We start from the raw sequence: 19,295 nt of genomic DNA on the forward strand, positions 1-19,295 counted from the left end.
GCAAGCTGAAAATAGAAAATTTTCTTCAAGTAACAGATGCATTATGTGCACAATGGTGTTCTTTGCAATTTAATCATTGCAAAGAACACTATTTAAGCCATTGTAATTTTTATCTTCTTATTCATTGTAATGTTCATCATAGTTATTACCTAGAACCGGCCAGTGCTAAGTTAATTAACATTTAGATGTTTTCATTTAATGACTTGTTTAGTATCTTTCGACTTAATGAAGACGGAAACTTAGGGCGATATACCATGCATTCCATTCATGCAAGGTTGCTTTTTATATTTAAAAGTGGGATTCGAGACTGTTTCAATTATGTATCTGACTAGAATTTTATTAATCCAGAATCACTATTTATAAAATTCAAATAATTATGAGCAGTCAGACTAGGACACGGAAAAATATATCATCGTAAACAACAAATAAGGAAGGGAGAAATATCCGGACGACAAAATTCAAACTATCGTATATTTTCTAGGTAAGGACAATAGTCAAATATTTAACTCTCTCACAAACTGGCAATGCCGGCATAATGCCAGGGAACGAAAAGCGTCTCTAAGTTCAACACCCACCATTTTGGGAATAAATTATATGTGGAGGCGGACCTGTCTGGTTGTTATTACAAGTTATAAGTAGAAAAACATCGTACTTGATAGAAAAAAGTGCCGATAAAAAAAAAATGCACATGCATTAGGTATCGAATGTCATATCATAATACGGTGTTGAATAGCTGCTCCCAGAAGTAGGTCGGGTGCGAACCGAGAATATAAATCGAATAAGATAATAATGGTCAAATCAAACAAACAGACGAGGCCGGTGGCTAGGTGTCAGAGTATCGATGTCGTAATGTGATCATTCGTAACCAATCGATATAGCTTATCTCGTGAGCTATTTGACTTGCGATAAATAAATTGACACATCGATGCATTGGCGCGCTCGGTAAATGTTCAATTATGCCTAATGTGTAATGTTATTTGAAGTTAGAGAAAATAAACAGTTTTTATATGTCCTTGTTTGAGTGAGTTCTGGTTTACTGATGGTAAAGAAGAGACGTTGACTTAAATTATTTTTTTTACACAGATTGAGTTAGCCTCGAAGTAAGTTCGAAACGTGTGTTACGAGATACTAACTCAACGATACTATATTTATATAAAATACTTATATAGATAAAGATCCAAGACCCAGGATAATCAGAGAAAGTTCGTTTCTCATCATGCCCTGGCCGGGATTCGAACCCGGGACATCCGATGTCACAGACAAGCGCACTACCACTGCGCCACAGAGGCCGTTGAGTCTTATAATTATCGACAAGTTTCATTTAGAATGCCAATGGTTATGATAACATGGAGACAAATTAAACAAATTTTAATTCTAATTTATTGTTTTTCGTAAATTTACCATACGTCTATCTACATATACATACATATATATATATATATATACTAGCTTTCCGCCCGCGGCTTCGCCCACGTGTAATTCGGTTATATATAGCGTTTTTTAATGATCTCGACAGGGCTTTTTCTTCCACAGGCTGAAATCTTGTTACAACTGGAATTAAATATAGCCTGTGTTACTCAGGGATGATGTAGCCTCGTGATAGTTAATAGAAAATAAAATTCGGGTGTTTTATTTATGCATACCGATTACGCCGAGATTTATGGACCGATTTACGTGATTCTTTTTTTGTTCGGTAGAGTATACTTTCAAGTTGGTCCCGTTGTTACCTAGTCAGGATCTGATGATGGTATTCCAGGGAAATCAAGGGCAAACCTCAAATTTACAGGCAATTACGTTTTTGACAATTTCATAGATCTGTTTAAGTATTTGCGTCTGATAGTCATCATCCCATGTGAATGAGCTGATGATGGAAGGTACAACTCCTCAACGGTTAGGAGTTGAAAGAAAATTCTTACGAAGTTATACGTACATGTGAGGCTATTAGGTTGACCTGATAATAAAAAGTAAATCTTATTACGTTAGTTAAGAATTTAGGTGAAAATGGATGCGGACAAATTTCGTCTCTTCACTTGTTTCCTTTTAGCTGTTTGTATGGGTAGTGTTAACACAAAATAGGGATTTAAAGGCGTGATGTTATTAATGTTATGCATGTATGTACATAATTATGTATGTTATTATGTATGTTAAAGAGACGACTGAAAGTTGTCATACAAAGTCTTTTTTTTTAAGGATGGGAAATCATCAAATGACCTCTCCCGCTCTGGGTGGAACGGAAGGGAGTGTCAGACTTTTACTGACTAAACCCACCTCGTTCCTTCAGTTGCCCTTTGCGTTCCGGGGCCACGGTATCTCGTTACAACTTTCCCGCAGCCCCGGCTCAGTTTATCCCGTTTCCCCCCCTTGGGGGTTGACATTTCAAAAATCCCTTCTTAGTGCTCACTTATGTTACTAAAGGAACCTCTGTTCAAAATCTCAGACTCCTATACCGAGCGGTTTCGGCTGTGCGTTAATAAATCAGTCACCCAATCGCACCCCCTAAATCACGATTGGAGGGTAGTTTGAAAAAACTTATAATGTCAAACATATTTACTTGCCTATGTACGTGTTCATGCCAAGTTTCAAGTTTATAAACCCAAGGAATAAGATTTTTCATAGAAACGTTTTTACCCCTTTTCCCCCCCTTGGGGGTTGAATTTCCAAAAATCCTTTCTTAGTGCTCCCCTACATATCCCAAGGAACCTACATTCCAAATTTCAGCTGTCTACGACCAGTAGTTTCGACTGTGCGTTGTATGTCAGTCAGTCACTCAGTAACGGAAGAGTTTTATATATATAGATATATCTCTCTCTCAATGGCTTTTTAACACCTGTTAAATCAAAACTTTACCATGTTTTGAATTGTTTTTTTTTTCTAGCTCATTAAAGTAATTTTAATACGAGTAAGATTAAATATTTAAAGTAACAATTTTCTTGAATCTTATCGCAATCTATCATTAATCTTTTGACATGAAGGTGACCATTAAGTTTTTTTCGAGGTTATTGGCTCAGTCTAACTCGTGAGATATCAAAACGTGATACATGTGTGTAATTTCCTTGTCACATGTGTAAATAGCATTAAATAAACGTACAATTTAACCTTTGACACACGTGATCGCCACTCGTCTCTCTCGGTTCAGTGAGCAAGGGGCAGGTGGCGAGTAACGGTCGCCGTCCGCCAATCTACTTGCTCGCAAAGGGACCAAGAAATACTGGGAGCCCTGTAGGTCCCAAGCGCGGCAAAGCAAATGTCTTTCTTTACGACACTACGGCATTTGCGCCTAATGCACCGACTACAGGTTAAAAGCATTTAACGGTTACTTACGTAATCGCAAGTACTCCAAGTGGAATTCATACTTAATAGCAATCTTATGGACAATCAACAATGCTAATTAGGGAGTCCTTTCAAATAGCAATAAAACTTGGTGCTTAGTATTTCTACGCGATCCTATCACCAACGTCAATTGTTGAACAATCGCTCGCAAACGAAGTAACTGTGGGTAAGCTTACAACATTTGTCTCTTAAGGATAGTTCTTTAATGAAGTTCAGTAAATGTTACGCAAAGTTTGTCTCTGCTTTCTTTAAGTTAGGAAAAACAAGGTATTAATTAAAGTATAATACGACTATTCACTTTCATTTTGTCTCATATCGTTTGTTTTATTACCTGCATGCACTACATGCACTGCGATGCAACATGCGGTCAAAAATCGATAGAGCACCTCGCCTGTCCAAAATAATAAAACGCGCGTGCAAGTTTTAGACACGTCGTCAACAATAGGGGGATCACCCTTCCATGAGACTCGTTTTATGGCTTTTAATAATTTGGTAGGTAAGCTGCAGTGATTGTTAAGCGGCAGCTGCTGGCAGTTAGGGATTACCGGCATAAATCGAGTTACTTTTTAAATATTTACTGAGGTGAGCGGAGTACGATAAGACTCAATCTAAATGTCTTGAATTTATCGCATCTGTAACTTACAAGACCATTAAAGTCGAGCTAGATATAAATACAAGATTTTCATTAAGTAAGTTGGATTTTGCCTTGAATTTAGTCGTAGATTCCGATATCGGTTTACTGTTCAGCGAAAATTTCTCGAATTTCGTTTCATAAAAAAAAAAAACACGTTTTGGGCAGAATAAAGTGAACGGTGAAATTCTGTTGCGATTTTAATCCACCGTCGTACGAAACCGTGGTGGTCAGTTTTTAGTGAATGAACCTGTCGGAGTTTCACGACCATAAACGGGCAATATTTGCGACGCTGGATACAAAATCGTCTGCCAAAGTCAAAACCAGTAACACGACGTTGCTGTGACAGGGTTCGTTCACCGCAATAGTCCGCTGACTACACGCCAAGACATAAATCATCCGATGTTACATAATAAATTAATGAAGTATGCTTAGCTTAATATCAATATACCTTGAATATTTGACGCAAACGGATACATGTGAAGCTCTCAAGTTACGATAAAATTATGTCACATGACGCTCGACTTGGTTTGACAGGGTGTTCATTAATTTTCTTATAAGTGTTTTGCAAAAGTATGTTCGGAAATAATATGCAATGCAGACGGCTTAAACTTTGAATAAAATTCAGTTTCTTGCCAAACAAACCGTCTCGAGCATAATGTGCTCACAGCCATTGTAACATGGCAACATATTCAGCTACGTGATTTTTGCAATCAGATAACAGAAACACCTTTTACTATAGCCGCTGACCGAAACCACGTTACATCAACTATGAGTCATGTGTTTGAGTGCATTTCTGTGCTTAACGTTTAAAAATTCATACCATAATAGATAGTTTGCACGCAACAGACATGATTTTGTTTAACGGACATAATAACACCCATTTTTTAAAGTTTCGTGATAGATAACTTTGATGATTTAAAAACCGAACGCAAAAAAATACACGATCTTTTTATTACAATTTCAAATTTGCATTAAATTTATTAGAGTGATACGAAATCGTCGACAAAATCGTAAAATTGACCACTTCATATTCTGGTTGACTGTTTCATAAAACGAGTATTTCATGATGTGACTAGATAAATCTTATCATATCGTTTGGATTACATAGAATGTCACAGACACTAAACAAAGATAATCACGATTTTACAATTTAAATCTAGACGTCAAGTTGAATTTATAGTGAATATAACAAACTTAAAACTTGAAAATGCCTATAACAGATCACGATGTGAAATAGTCAAGTCACGGCGGATAATAAAAGTAACATTCATAGTCGTCGGTCAATTCCATTGTGAGATCTTGTTGGACGTGATAGTTCGGTGTACTTCATCATGTTAGAGAGGAAGACTATTTGATTAAAACATATCTTCTACATCGTACTTGGGTACTACACATTTGTAAGTATGTATTTTTTTAAGGGCAAGGTTGTTGCTAACTCTGCTTTCGATATACAGTTATTATTATAAGCTCAGAGTGTTTATTTAAAAAAAAACACTCAATACCTTTTTGTACCATTATGCCGAATTTGATTTCATGTTAGTACCACTAAACCTTCCGTGTTTATTTAAACAAATGATGCCTCACAAGTCCAACAATGGCATTATTATATCGCAGATTAATTAAAATATAAATGTACCGAACAGGCAGAATCCAGAAGCCTACAATAAGGATGAGGACGATTTTGTTTTGCCCATATTAGCCTTTCTTGCTTCATAATGTAAAGACACTAACAGATATTACGACTTCATATTATATGGCCACAGCAATTTTATATAGTATCGAATTTAAATCTCAAACATTATTTTGACAAAGAAATATTTCGTTTGCTCTAAACTTGATCAATCTTAGAGGCGAGACATACTTTTTGTGACGTGACTTATGCCATACTCTAATATTTATTTTGATACTCTTCTGGTGATTGTTGCTAGAAGGCTGAGATTCTTACACTACATAAGCGTATATTGCGTCCGTATGCTTTGTGAAGGAAAAGAGCTTATCATTGTTCTACTAGAGGTGTGAGAGTAAAATTTGGAAGATTTTAATTCCGTATTCTGGTCTGTTTTGAAAAGTATTTATTTTATGATTTTTCAAAGTAATATTTGGATTCACTTCTGTTTTCTTGGTATTTTAAGTTTTATGCGGTGTTCGTGAGGTGTGGACATACACCGGCACTGCTAATGAGGTTGCGACAGTGCCGATAGGTCTACTTTGATGGATGGAGCCTTTCTACATCGCTGTTCATGGAAAGGCACACACTGAGAATTAGCTACGAGTAGGTTTTCTAAAGACCAGCGGTAGTATAATCTTTATGTAAGTATACTTTTTATCTAGCAAAATTTTCACATATAGGTTTCGAATTGCATCGACTTGTCACCCCCAAGACAAATTTATTGGCTTCAGTCAATAAAACATAACATTAAACACGTCTTTATCCCTTGCGGGTTAGATAGAGCCAACAGTCATCAAAAGACTGAGAATTGACTTCAGTCAATGTTATTACTTTTTTATACATACCCGTTTTACTACAAACAATAATAAATGAAGTGTGTAGTAACTTTTAAAGCTTCAACAATAACGACTATGCAAAAACATTAAATTAATGTCGGAGCAACCAGCACATAATTTTCCAACTCCATTTCACGTGTTCATTTTGTACAGGTGAGGAAATGTTTATTGATACGGATTCCTAGCTTTATGTCAGTATGATTAAATATATATATTACAATTTCGGAGTTTGTTCGATGCAGAGAGCGGAATTCCGGTGCGAGGCGCGGTAACGTTAACTACATTGTCAAATTCAGTTGGTTTGGTACGTTTATGTAGTGTTTGTATGTAATGTTCAATTAAACAGAAGGAAAAAAGCGTTTTCGAATTTTGAAAATACTGAACCTATTACTGTCATGCCAAATTAAACTTGCGACTGGTACTATGCTATTACAGTGTGTCGTATCTATATGGAATAAGTAATGGAATATCCATCTCAGAATGAATGAATCTTCGGTACAAATATTCCATTAATTCACGGATATATTTTTTTTTGCTATTCTTGATATATGAACGACATTCTCTGCAGGTAAGCATATATTATCTTTTGCAGTTTACTTACTATGCGGGTGGCAGATGCTACTCATGAATAAAAAGGAAAAATACAAAATAGCTGCTCAATATTTGCAACTTATTATGCAACAGCTATCGCCAAAATCTTAATATTCCTTATAATAATAAAGTTAAATGAATAAACAGATAAGCCCTTAAGGTTGGAGATCTCCGATAATATACTGTATTGCCATTTCCTCATCCGATTGCAAGAGATTCCCACGAATTACAACGTCATATGTTCGGAATGTAATGGACCACTACCAGAAACAGTTGTTTAAATTGAAACTTCAGATTTAATGCACATGTCCCGTTTGTTACCGTAAGCCACTCCATAAATATTTTCTTTGGAGTTATAATTAAACCCCTATCTGTTTGTTTTATTTAGGTTAATAAAAGTAGTTATATTGTTTCAAAGTTATGAGTTTAATGTTATTACGCTAACATTACAAAATCTGTATTTAGTAAACCATCAAAGATTATTGCATGGCAGTATTTGATAAATGTTTTAATCGACAAATGAAAGTGGTTTATCACGAGAAATTAATCATCTAGAACCGTATTAATGTATCCGGTAGCTTGAAGCAGGCATTTCGATTTGAAACTATTGCTATCCTTCCGTAGTTGGTCGCAAAGCAATAAACTCTATTTGCAGAAGCCACAAAACTGGAGTGTCGGTAGCTCAGGCCCGAGCAAACGCTTTGCGGCAGCCGCGCCACTTGCGGCAACCAAGGCCATAATTAATAAATTGTACGCATATAACTCCTATATTGCTTGCACTCGCTCTTAAGATTCTCAGCAGCTTAACTTGGCTTCAGTATGAATAGATATTTATTAAGTTGTAATGTTGTTTAACAACTACATGTTCCATTGCAGTTGTATTTATTATAAATGCAGTTTCAACTACAAGATTCTTTGCCAGTAAAAGCTGTTATTAACTAACCATAGAGCTATAATACCGGTAAAAAGTTATCTGTTGCAGACGGAAACACCATGGGAGGGGCAGGAAGTTGCTAATAAACAATCAAAGGTATACGCCTAGGTGAGTAGATGCTTTATATTCGCATTCTAGCGCACAAAGGCCAAAATTTTTGAATAACCACCTCAATGTATCGCGAACAATCGATCGTCGGGAATGGATCACACGCTGCGCGCGAGCCGGTCGTTGCGCACACCATTGTATCCAAAAATTCTCAACTGAATAATGGAACTTTTCCTGCTTTGTTGGGATAAAAAATACGAATATTTCGTAAGGCACAATAAAGCGTGACAGTAAATTCATGACTGGCCATGAGTCCTATAAACACGCTACGACAAATATAGTTTTTACAGTTAAGAGTAACTTCTTGTATGAAGTTCATGATTCTTATTTATTGACGAAAGGTACTATATATATATATATATGTAGGTTTCTGTCATTTTGGAAGAGAACCCTCACTTCCTTAGTTTCCGTGCGTGCGGTGAGAATGGAATAAAGGGCAGGACTTCCGATCAGCTGCCGCGGCGCCCCACGTTTGACGGGGCTTCTTCTAATATTAACGTGAACTAAACAACTGAAAGCTTACTAAACATTGATCGTGTGTATTTTTTAACAAAAGCCGAAAAAAGTCGTGAGTCTATTAGAAAATTCTTTTTTTAGTAATTTTGAAGTTTATAATGGTGGTGAAATACAAAAAGGAAAACATATTTAAAGTATAGTGTTTAAACAAATTAATTTTGTTCAAATTGTTTTAAAAATTGATATCGCATTAACTCGGAATAAACTGAATCTTGCGAAATACGTCGACCCTCGTCAATAGTTTACATCATAGGGTGGAAATGAGGGGATTCACACAAATTTGTTGCTGTGGTTACTAGAAAAGGGAACAGAATTACACCAAAAAGGCAACATGTTCGAAATGTCTTGAAGAATATCTATTTTAGAGATTAAAACTTTCTTCCTTATTGACGTTAGCATTAGAGTATTCTTCAAATAAGTGAGTATATCGTAACGTTACCATATCTTGATGTATTTTAATTCTTCATCTCCCTAAAATACTAGCTGTATATTTCTATTAACACATACGCCCGTTTTAAACATTTATTGGGAAGTTTGCAGCAACCTTCGCAGCAACGGTATTTATGGTCTCACGTAACCTCAATGCACAGCTTGTTGAAAGAAGCTAGTTCAAACAGGAAATGTTTCGTATCGGCTACCTTTATCGTCGCTGCAGTTAACCGGGTCTGCATCATAACAATCAAGGATATTATACAATAAGTAGATTAGGCAATGAACCATATGCCAAGAGCAGGAGGGGTGCGCCAAATTTATTGCCAAGGATGCTGTTGAATTATTGCATCATAAGCGCCGTTGCACGGTAATGCGATATAACCATTCACAACATCGGCTTCGCATAAACATGTTGTGCTCAAAAATCTTCGACTGGATTTTTTTAAACACCAATTCAGAACGAAACTCGAAGACTTAACAATTATTCTAGAAATGTGAAGAATTTTTGGCATTCTAATTTATTTTCTGTTACGGATTTGATCCGAATTTGACAAGAACTGTTTGATTTATTAGGCGCAACATGTGTCACCAAGATGTTTTTATAAAGCTCATCTAAATAATAGCAACACTACCATGTGTTCGTATTATGTTTTCTACTTCTTGTGTATCTGTTATCTAGTACCTACATTAAATTCTTCGCATTTCGATACAACGTTTTCTGATTCACCCTGTGCATTAAATGCACTATTCCAGCATGGGTTGCGGTACAGGAGGTGTGTATAATTAGCGTGGGCTTTAAAGGTCATTGTCGCAGCTTCACAGTACAGCCGCCAGGAATTGGTATTAAAATAAACCTATTGTTCTACGGTCCCGGGCATAGAGAAATCACATACACATGAATGAAAACTCAACAGAATGACATGCAGGATACAGTTTTCGAGAACATTTCATTTACATAGAACTATAACTTAAAATATGGGTGGTGGTGGTGGTATACGTACAAAAATATGCAATGTTCTTTTTTTTGTTATTAACAATATCCACTTAGTACGTTTTATTCTTAGCAAGCAATAAAAAATCGTCTCAAATTCTTGCATACAAAAGCTTACATTAGTATCGGCTACCTGGAAGACTTCTTTCTCAGAAATTTAGACAAAAAACGGTGCTTCCCTGTTGGTTTTAAAATTCCCACAATGAGCGCGGAGAGGGGTGAACAACTCAAGTGTTGTTTTTGTCTCTTCTATTTGTGGAGTGCGATATAAAATACAAACGCAAGTACAATTAGAAAAAAGTCAATGGCAACTAAGGTTCCTTCTACCTATTTTAAGAAACACTTGGGCATCAATTGCGCAGATGATTATTTTATGGCTTCAAGGACTATAACCAATAAAGAGCTACTTACCGCACTTAAGCAGCTGTTCCGTATTACAGTTACCCTTTCTTAAATTTCTTGATTTATTCAGGCATGAAGGTTTAGGCATAAAGCCGTTAGATTTAAGCCGGAGCTCAGATTACACGACGAAGACTTGCTTAATACGGATCGACTGCAGTCATTCAATAGCCTGCAAAACAACACCACTGCAAGGAAAGGCACTATCGGGGCCGTAAGGTGACACCGATGCCTGTGGCATTACATACAACTACAGGGGGCTTGCCGCTCGGGACATTATTGTACAATGCCTATAATCTACAGCGGACACTTCAAGAATTACAGTATCCTAGATATTCATCTCCGTGCGATGTTCTAAAGCTGTTATTATGTTGCCGTTTTGGCCTCCCTGTTTGACATGTCCGGTTATAACGCCTTGTTGAACACGCGGTACCCCTATACTATACGCTAACAAGACTATTATTATGATAGACAGCTCAGACGTGGACCAGACATATGATCGAAGCCAGACATGCGAAGATTGCATCTTCACGACAAATTGGTAATTTTACAGCAGTTCTTACAAAGATGTAGGTAAGTTATGGTAGGCTAAAACTTTTGTTATTAATGGTTAATCCGATATTAAATAATCCCAGTAAGTCACCACTGATCAAATTATTTAATAAAATGCAGATCCGGAATAAAACATTAAGAAAGAAATATTACCTAGGGTTCACGCAGTAGAAGTAACGTTAAGTACTGTATCAAGCAAAACTGGTCTGTGGAATCTAATGATCTTTTAACTTAATAACTGGGCGGCTATCGTTAGAGATAAAATCTTACTCTTTATAGAAAGCCAGATAAATAACGTTCCCATATTATTTGTAAAACATTATTTTAAAATACCTGAGGGAATTTTGTAAGTTCATGATAAGTAGAGTTCATATTCGAAAATTGTGATCTTCAAAACACATTCAATAAAGTCAATCATTGGGGTAATTGATATTTAGGTGTTTCTTCAAAATAACATGCGGGTCACGGAAACAATAACATTCACCCTTATACTATACGTATTACCACAATCCGACGCACAGATTGGATTTATATTGACCATATAACTACTATTATAATGCCAAGCTTATACTATAGTATCTTACGATAACTATAAATTTTTACGAGTGTCTTAAAGACATCTATTAAAATGAAATGACAAAATGAAGTTTAATCTAGGAAGCTTTATAAGCTGTCGACTTACTGAATCAAAAAGATGTTGTTGTCGCCCTTGCATATTGTTTACTGAAGATTTGAATAATTCAGAATTATTATTATAGTTTATAAAAAAAAAGTATTTTGAAATTTTATTTAACAGACTTTTCTAGCTTCATGACTTTCAATATAATAATCTTATTTTTAATTGGCTTGCGCATTAATAAATTTACTAGAAATCATCATTATTTTTATTTAATGCGTTTTAATATATTCTAAAGTAACGTAAACCTTAAAAATGTCAAAAGTGGGAAAATTGTTACGCCGCTGATTGTATTCTGATAAGTACTTACTTAGAATAATTTATTAAGGTATGTAGTTATCTTTATTATTCTGGACCGATTTCGCAAGAGTTTAATTAATACTTACGACACGAACCCGTTCCCTACTTACAAAGAAATTGATAAGAACTTATCGGTCGACGAACTTTTTGTGCGAACGTGATATTTTGTTCGACAAAAAGTTTTGGCATACCTATTCACTACGTAGGTGTAGGCAGTATCGATCAAGAGTTTATTGACTAGTTAGAAGTTTTGTGTATTTCTACACTCGATGCTAAATATATACATTGATAACTTCCTATAAAATATTAAGTTTGAAATGTAAATGACACTTGTTTTGACAGGTGAGATTTTTTCCATGGTTAAATGTTAGAATGTGACTGTAATAACAAACAAGAATCACAAGCCGGACGCTGCGCTGTTCTTTAACCCTTACATGACCATAAGATATCCAAGACGAATTATGAGTGTGTGATTATTTATTTTAGTTTAATTGCATGTAAAAAAGAGAAATAATACTGAAAATAATTTATAAATCAAACAGATTTTATAATATTTCATGGGAAACATTTTTCCCTATGGGCCATATGGGTAAATAAAGAAACAGTCAGGTTGATTTTATAAACTCTTATTTATTAGTGCCTAACATAAAAAATATAAATAAAAATGAAAAAAAAAATGTTAGTTGTGGTACTCCGCGAAACAATTTCGGGTACTTGTGTAACATAAGTGTACATTGCACATGACACATATATTATATGTCCTATTTTCTATGCGCCGTTTAGCGCAGTTGACACACCTTTTCATTTTCTCAGCTTTTTGCATATTATGAGCTGGTAAGTTGCGTTTGTTGCCAATACGTAACTTTTCAGAGGACACTAAAGTTGGCCTAGATCGCTGCCTGCATGTAAAATTATTTATTAGACCCCGTGCTATGTGCTGGCGAAACTCTAGACTAGTCAAAAGTGGCCCTTCCACTCGGTGAGCTTCATGCAACTTTACGTAGACTAGGTACGCATTATTCATGGCAATATCTAGCATATCAAAAAATAGGCGCAAATAATATTTAATTTTTGCTTTTCGATCAACTTCATAACAGGCTTTGCGCTGGTCCATGAGGTCCACACCACCCATGTATTTGTTATATTGCATAACTACCTCCGGACAAGTAACGTTTATTTTTTGGGCAGTTCCTGCTTGCCTCCTCTTTATTGTACTAGTCTGCACTGGGGATATAAAATTTGTCAACATGTGAACTGCTTTAGTATCCATCCATTTGGTAAATGTTATTCCATTTGAACTTACAGCATAAATGTTACCTCTTTGCATACTTTTATCCGTCGGCAATGATTTGGGCACGTTTTTTCAATTTGTGCGAACAGTACCACATGCTTTTGTATTCTGAGTCATTAGTTTATGTTGTAAAGCAGGCGAATTGAAAAAATTATCAAAATACACTTCGCAACCTAGACCCTTTAGCTGTTCAGATAGATTTAGAACAACAGACTCGCCAAGTCCGACTTCGGTGTTTGTTTTTTTGCCCGTGTACAGATCAAATTGGTACAAGTAACCTGTTGAAGACTCGGCTCGACACCACATCTTGAACCCCCATTTTATTGGCTTATTTTTGATGTACTGTTTCATTATGTTATGCCCTTTGAATTTGATCATGTGCTCATCAATAGATTGTCTTTTTGAGTTATTCATTGCTGCTTGAAAACATAAATTGAAGTGTTGCATAACGGGTCTAATTTTGTATGCTCGATCGTTTGATTGCCGGTTATTATCATTATCACTAAAGTGTAGATTTTGACGAATTTGCTCAAACCTAGTTCTAGGCATAACATTAGCGACGAACGGGACACTCATGTCTTCATCAGTTGACCAGTAATTTCTAATGGTTGGCAAAACATGGTAACTCATAACAAAATTCATGCCCAAAAACGCCTTCATTTCGTCAAAACTAACAGTAAAAGGTCTCCCATTCTGTTGTGCATATTTGATACTTTCTTGTACTATGATATCAGATACTAATTGATCAAGTTGTGTAACTTCCATGAAAATCTCCATTGGTAACAACATGCCCTGCCGGTCAGAGAGTATATTTATACGCCCAAATTCATACTCACTTTCATGAAACTCGTGTGGTACGTATGAGTTCTTTCTCCAACCGAAAATAGGGATAGTTTCTGAAGAAGAAGATAACGCGCTTTGATTGTTCTGGTCCCGTTCATTTGAAACGGAATCTTCAATAAAAACTACAGCAGGCCCATTTTCTACATCTTGTTCAATAAACTGTTGGTCTTCTTCGTCTAACTGTAGGTCATCTTCTTCGTCGCTATTATCCGCCATCAGCAGCTGTATTATATCTTCATCACCAATATGAAATTCTCTACAACCCTTTCTAGCCATTTCTAGAAAAAATATAATATACTATTAGAAAAAAATTGTTTGTAAAATTTTAGCGTATTCCTGCTAATTTCCACTCAATCATAATGAAGCATCATAATATAATAAGTCATAATATAGCTCTCCTGAATAGTCTAGCTTTTTGTTGTGTAAGATTTTTCATTATCGGTTTAGTATTTCCGAAGAATAGCCCTTACAAACAAAGTTACAAACTAACACAATACCTCAGAAATACTACACAAATAAATACTTTGCGGACCACAGGGAAAAATATTTCCCATATAATAAATTGTTATTTTCAGTCACTGCGGCTTATTATCTGCAATTAACATTATTATAATATAAAATTGTACTTACCAAATTATAAAAAACTCGCGATAAAACAATGTTATTTTATTTTTATTATTTTACAAAAGTTTAAAATAAGCAGACGTTCCGCCCGCGAATATTCAGATATTAGCGCACAGAAAGTTTGACAGTTCTTTTTTTTTTATGCGTTCAGAAATACATTAAAGGCCTTGAGCATACGTTTTTATATGACATAGATAAAAAATATTATTGACTAGGCAGTTATTGAACAACAGATTACGAATTTTCCAAAAGGGAAAAATGTTTCCCTTAGTCTTGAAAGGGTTAACTGTGATGTTTAAATATATGTATATTTCGTTCCGTTTCGTAGGTTTTTTTTTATTTTCAGTTCGATTTCGAACGCATAAAAAATATTGTTCTCGGTCAATATCCAGTCTACATAAGTCATCATTCTCCTGGCGTGCTCCTTTGCAGAACAACCTACGCCCTATATTAACCTAAAATATGACTTGGGATCGTTTCCGGCCGCGAAGAGCATCTCTTTGCTGAAACCTAAAATTAACTGCACTTGAACTTATTATAGTTAAATTAAAAGTGTTATTTCCCTTCCAACAAAGTTCTACGAGTTGATCATTTCTTATCTTCGATTAATCAAGTGTTTGATTAATTTTATTTTCTTATCTCTAGCGTCAGATACGAGAGAACTAAAGCGGACGTATGAACTTTAATCTTTACATTTCCTTCAACAGTTAAATGCTCGCGCGGTCAGGATCGGCAGGCAACGCACGCAGCATTGGATGGGTTGAAAATTATCTCGAGTAGTTTTTATGCCTCGCATTGGAATCTGGGATTTTTTCCCATCGTGGCCCGCTCGAACGCCCAAACAGGTTTTTAGATAGCGCTCAGTAATGCATCAACCTGGAGCGTTTTTGTAAGGCGGCATACACAAGAAGCCGAGGTAATGAGGTTTCGGAACGGCCGTTTTATTCAATGAACTTAATTTACTCGATGCCAAGATTACTTGGGATGCCGTGGAGCTGCGTGCTGTTTACATTAATTGCTTAGACGTATGTAATTATCGTCTTTTCGTTGCGTTTTACCTTCCTAACCGAGCCTTATAAAATCGATGGAAGAATATTCGTTGTTTGTCAATTTGTTGGATATAAATTGTATGTAGAACATTAACATTAAGAATGTCTATAAGGTGTAGACCTATAAGGTCTTTCTAAAAATAATACAGGTAGGTATTAAATGCGCATGTAACGGTATGCCTTTAAATGTTATTTCGGACGTTTCGAATTATGACTGAAAACCACCGGGCTGGATTTCCATACGTTACGTGCGCGTTTAATAGGTACCAGTATTATTTTTAAATACTATAATGCAATTATAAGTATTTTTACCAATAAGTGGTGTGAAATGGATATGTGTTGTACCTATGCTGCAATACGCCAACGCAAACGTAGTAATACACCTACCTGGGTAGGTATTTACTACATTCGCATGCAAAGGTTTGCTCATTAAGTTACTATCCATGTAGCTACCTTATAGGAATAGAAGTAATTTTTTATGTAGTCGGTACCTACATATGTAGTAGCCAGTAGTTTCATACCCTGTAAGTAGGTAGTAGTATCTATAGGCAGTAGGAAAAGCTAGATAGGTATGTAATGTATCTATCAATAGGAAAATTAGGTACGATAAGTGCCTACCTACCAAAGTGTAAAGAATTCAATAGACTTCGCTGTCTGAGGAATTCGGAATGGTGTGAACTGACTAGGGACCAGCGGAAGCACACTTCTCGCCATAGTCCACGAATTCTGTACACAAGTGGGTGGGCGTAATATTTATTGGATAGTTGAATACCTGTCCTCTAAGTCTATTACTAGGTTCTTTAGGTAGTAGTTTATGCATAGTAGGTACCTACTATGCATAAACTACCTTGAACTACTCTATAAGTAATCTTAAACTAAAATTTCAATACCAACTTACATAGATGTAACGCCCAAACATATATTTATAAATTATTACATTTATATATAAATCTTAAAGTTAAAATGAAGAAAAGTTAAAGGTATGTAAATCACACTTACGGACTGGTACCTTCTTCGGGTCATATTTTTCGACAATTTCACCGATCTTCTCGATCTTCGTTTGCGCCAATTTAGATCGTTCTGTGATGTCCTGCAGTTGCGTGGTCAACTCGCTGAAGATGTCCTCGGCAAGCAGCACGAGTGAGGCGAGTTGACGCAAGGCATTGCTCAGGGTACAGTTCGTGACCGCCTGTAACTCCTCATCCGTCACTTTTGGCTTCCCATCCTCGTCCCGTAGACTCGTTCGTGACAAAAATCTCGGCTCCACCACACGCTGCACGAAAGGCATTTCGCTGAGTCCCAAATCACCTCGTACCACTTACTCACCCATCCCGCGTCGCGAATTAAACGTGATTCCAACATTCATTCAACACACCGACACAAAAAACGTCAGGTAACCGCCACTTTGAATTAACAACCGACATTTTGACCGGTGAACTTTCACTACTAGCGGTGTATTTCGATCGCTACGCAGTTTTTGGTGAAATCTAAGTATATAAAATATATTTTAGTTCATAACACTGAAGTTTAAAAAGTTTCCTTCAAACTTTTCATAGTGACGAAATCCCGCCACAACTAGCGTAGCACGTCAAACGACAGACCTTCACCGAAGCTACCGGCAGATTAAATGAAATGGTAGGACGATTTGACAACGGTGTGTGTTGCCATGTCGTTATATTTTCCCTTACTCACTATTTTATCTTTATCACTATTTTTCCATTGAACAATTATTTGTGTTTCTATTTTTCTTTTACTTGCAGCCTAACCTAGTAATTAATAGTAATGAATACCAGTTTCATGCCTTTGTTTCCATATGGGCACGTAAAATTTTATACGTTTTTTCATTTAGATTTAATCCACAGCTTATCTTGTGTGTATCTTTGTAAACTTCTAAGCCCGGTTCTGAACCAATGATTTTGCATTAATATTTTAAACGTGGAATGGAATTATGAAACAAATCTGTATAGTGTGTAAGTGAAAGAGTTAAGCATGGATCTTGGCTAACAGAAAGTTGTAGACTCTGCCTACCCCTCAAGAAAAGACATCTATGTCCTTTTATTTGGCTATGTTCCAAACACTATTAAATTAAAAAATTGTTTTTTAATTAGGTGTAGGAATTATTATATTTTGCCTTGTTTGTTGTAGTTCTTCCTGTTATTTTTATGGTAACATTTCACGAGTACTTAAAAATATGAATAACGCCATCTGTGATACAGTCTCAAGACTATTTTATATCTATTCTGTGTACGTTTAGTGAAGTGAGGATTTTGTCAAAAAAGAGTTAAATGATATAGACGTAGGTACTTAGATGGCGTAAATAATATATTTTATTTCCAGTTTTCAGCGTGCACATGATTGTTGCCCGTATAGGACCATATCGTTATCATCACGCAAACAAAACAAACCGAAGAATATAGTGGATTTTCACATATGCACCTATAAATATGCCGTGGTCTTAATGCTTTGTTCATTAGAGGCATTTCATATTTTCGCAGTTCTACGATTTCCAATTTTTTTGGACGCTGTATGGGATACAAAGTTAGGATTGCTACAGAAGTAAGTAAAAAAATATTGACAATTCAAAAATACTTAGGGATGTTTGCTTACGTTTTCAATCCGTGCGTTGGCGGCCCAGTTTTACAAGAAATAAGTAAGTAGTTACAACTTTTGCCAACAATATTTAGGAATTTGATTTTATAATCAGGGTGTGTGGAGACTTGCAGAGACGTTTACAAGATTGCGCCCAAAATCGGGATATTCACATTTGTTTTAACTTCTCACTTTGTCTGTTTTTGTTACCTTTAGATAAGACATTTTGCTCTCTGCAGAAGGCTCAAAATCCCTGATTACGCAATTAGCGAAAATAATTCTTATTTAAAATTTTACAAAACGATTGCTTGAATTGCATCAAACATCATTTTTATATGTAAGTACATATCAGAAAATCTAGAATTATTGTAGAATTAAAATGAGGCATAAAGAAAAATACAAATTTGCCCAAAAAATAATGTATTACATTTCATGTAACAAAGCGCTTTACTTTAAACATATCGCTCGAATACACACACATTTTAATACATTTGATGCCTTGCATTTTTATTTATCCTAACAATTACTGCACGAATAGTAGACAACATTCAGCAAAAGGCTACCAATTAAATTAACCACAGGGGTTTATTTGCATATGTACGCATTAAATAATTTCAATTTAACATTTGTTTTGTTAAAAATAAGGTACGGAGAAAATTTAATTCAACTATTGAAAATTTGATTAATTTAACAATTACTGCAGTGATTTTTTTAAACTAAATGTCAAGCAATGATTATCTGTTAGTTTAAAAAATGTGAAGATAAGCAGCGTGTAGGTACAGTAGGAATTATTCTCCCACTGTACCTATACAGAACCGTGATATCAGATTTTTCAAGCAGTCGACTATACGTGCAATTTCATTTAATCTTATAATCAATTATAAACTATTACATATATTGTTATTTTATATGAGACATTAAGTTTTGACTA

The 19,295-nt window shown here is 35.5% G+C and overlaps 1 protein-coding gene across 1 annotated transcript in view; it reads right to left on the minus strand.

Moving 5' to 3' along the window:
* The window catches only part of LOC106143250 (mucin-2), a 72,047-nt gene extending 54,663 nt beyond the window's left edge, over positions 1–17,384 (minus strand). Inside the window, exon 1 of the mRNA XM_060945945.1 lies at positions 16,775–17,384. Coding sequence (XP_060801928.1) covers positions 16,775–17,063 — 289 coding nt within the window. The 5' untranslated portion in view covers positions 17,064–17,384. The remainder of the gene's footprint in view (positions 1–16,774) is intronic.
* Positions 17,385–19,295: the final 1,911 nt, after the last annotated feature.

Source organism: Amyelois transitella, chromosome 9, assembly GCF_032362555.1.
Source record: "Amyelois transitella isolate CPQ chromosome 9, ilAmyTran1.1, whole genome shotgun sequence".
Lineage (NCBI taxonomy): Eukaryota > Metazoa > Arthropoda > Insecta > Lepidoptera > Pyralidae > Amyelois > Amyelois transitella.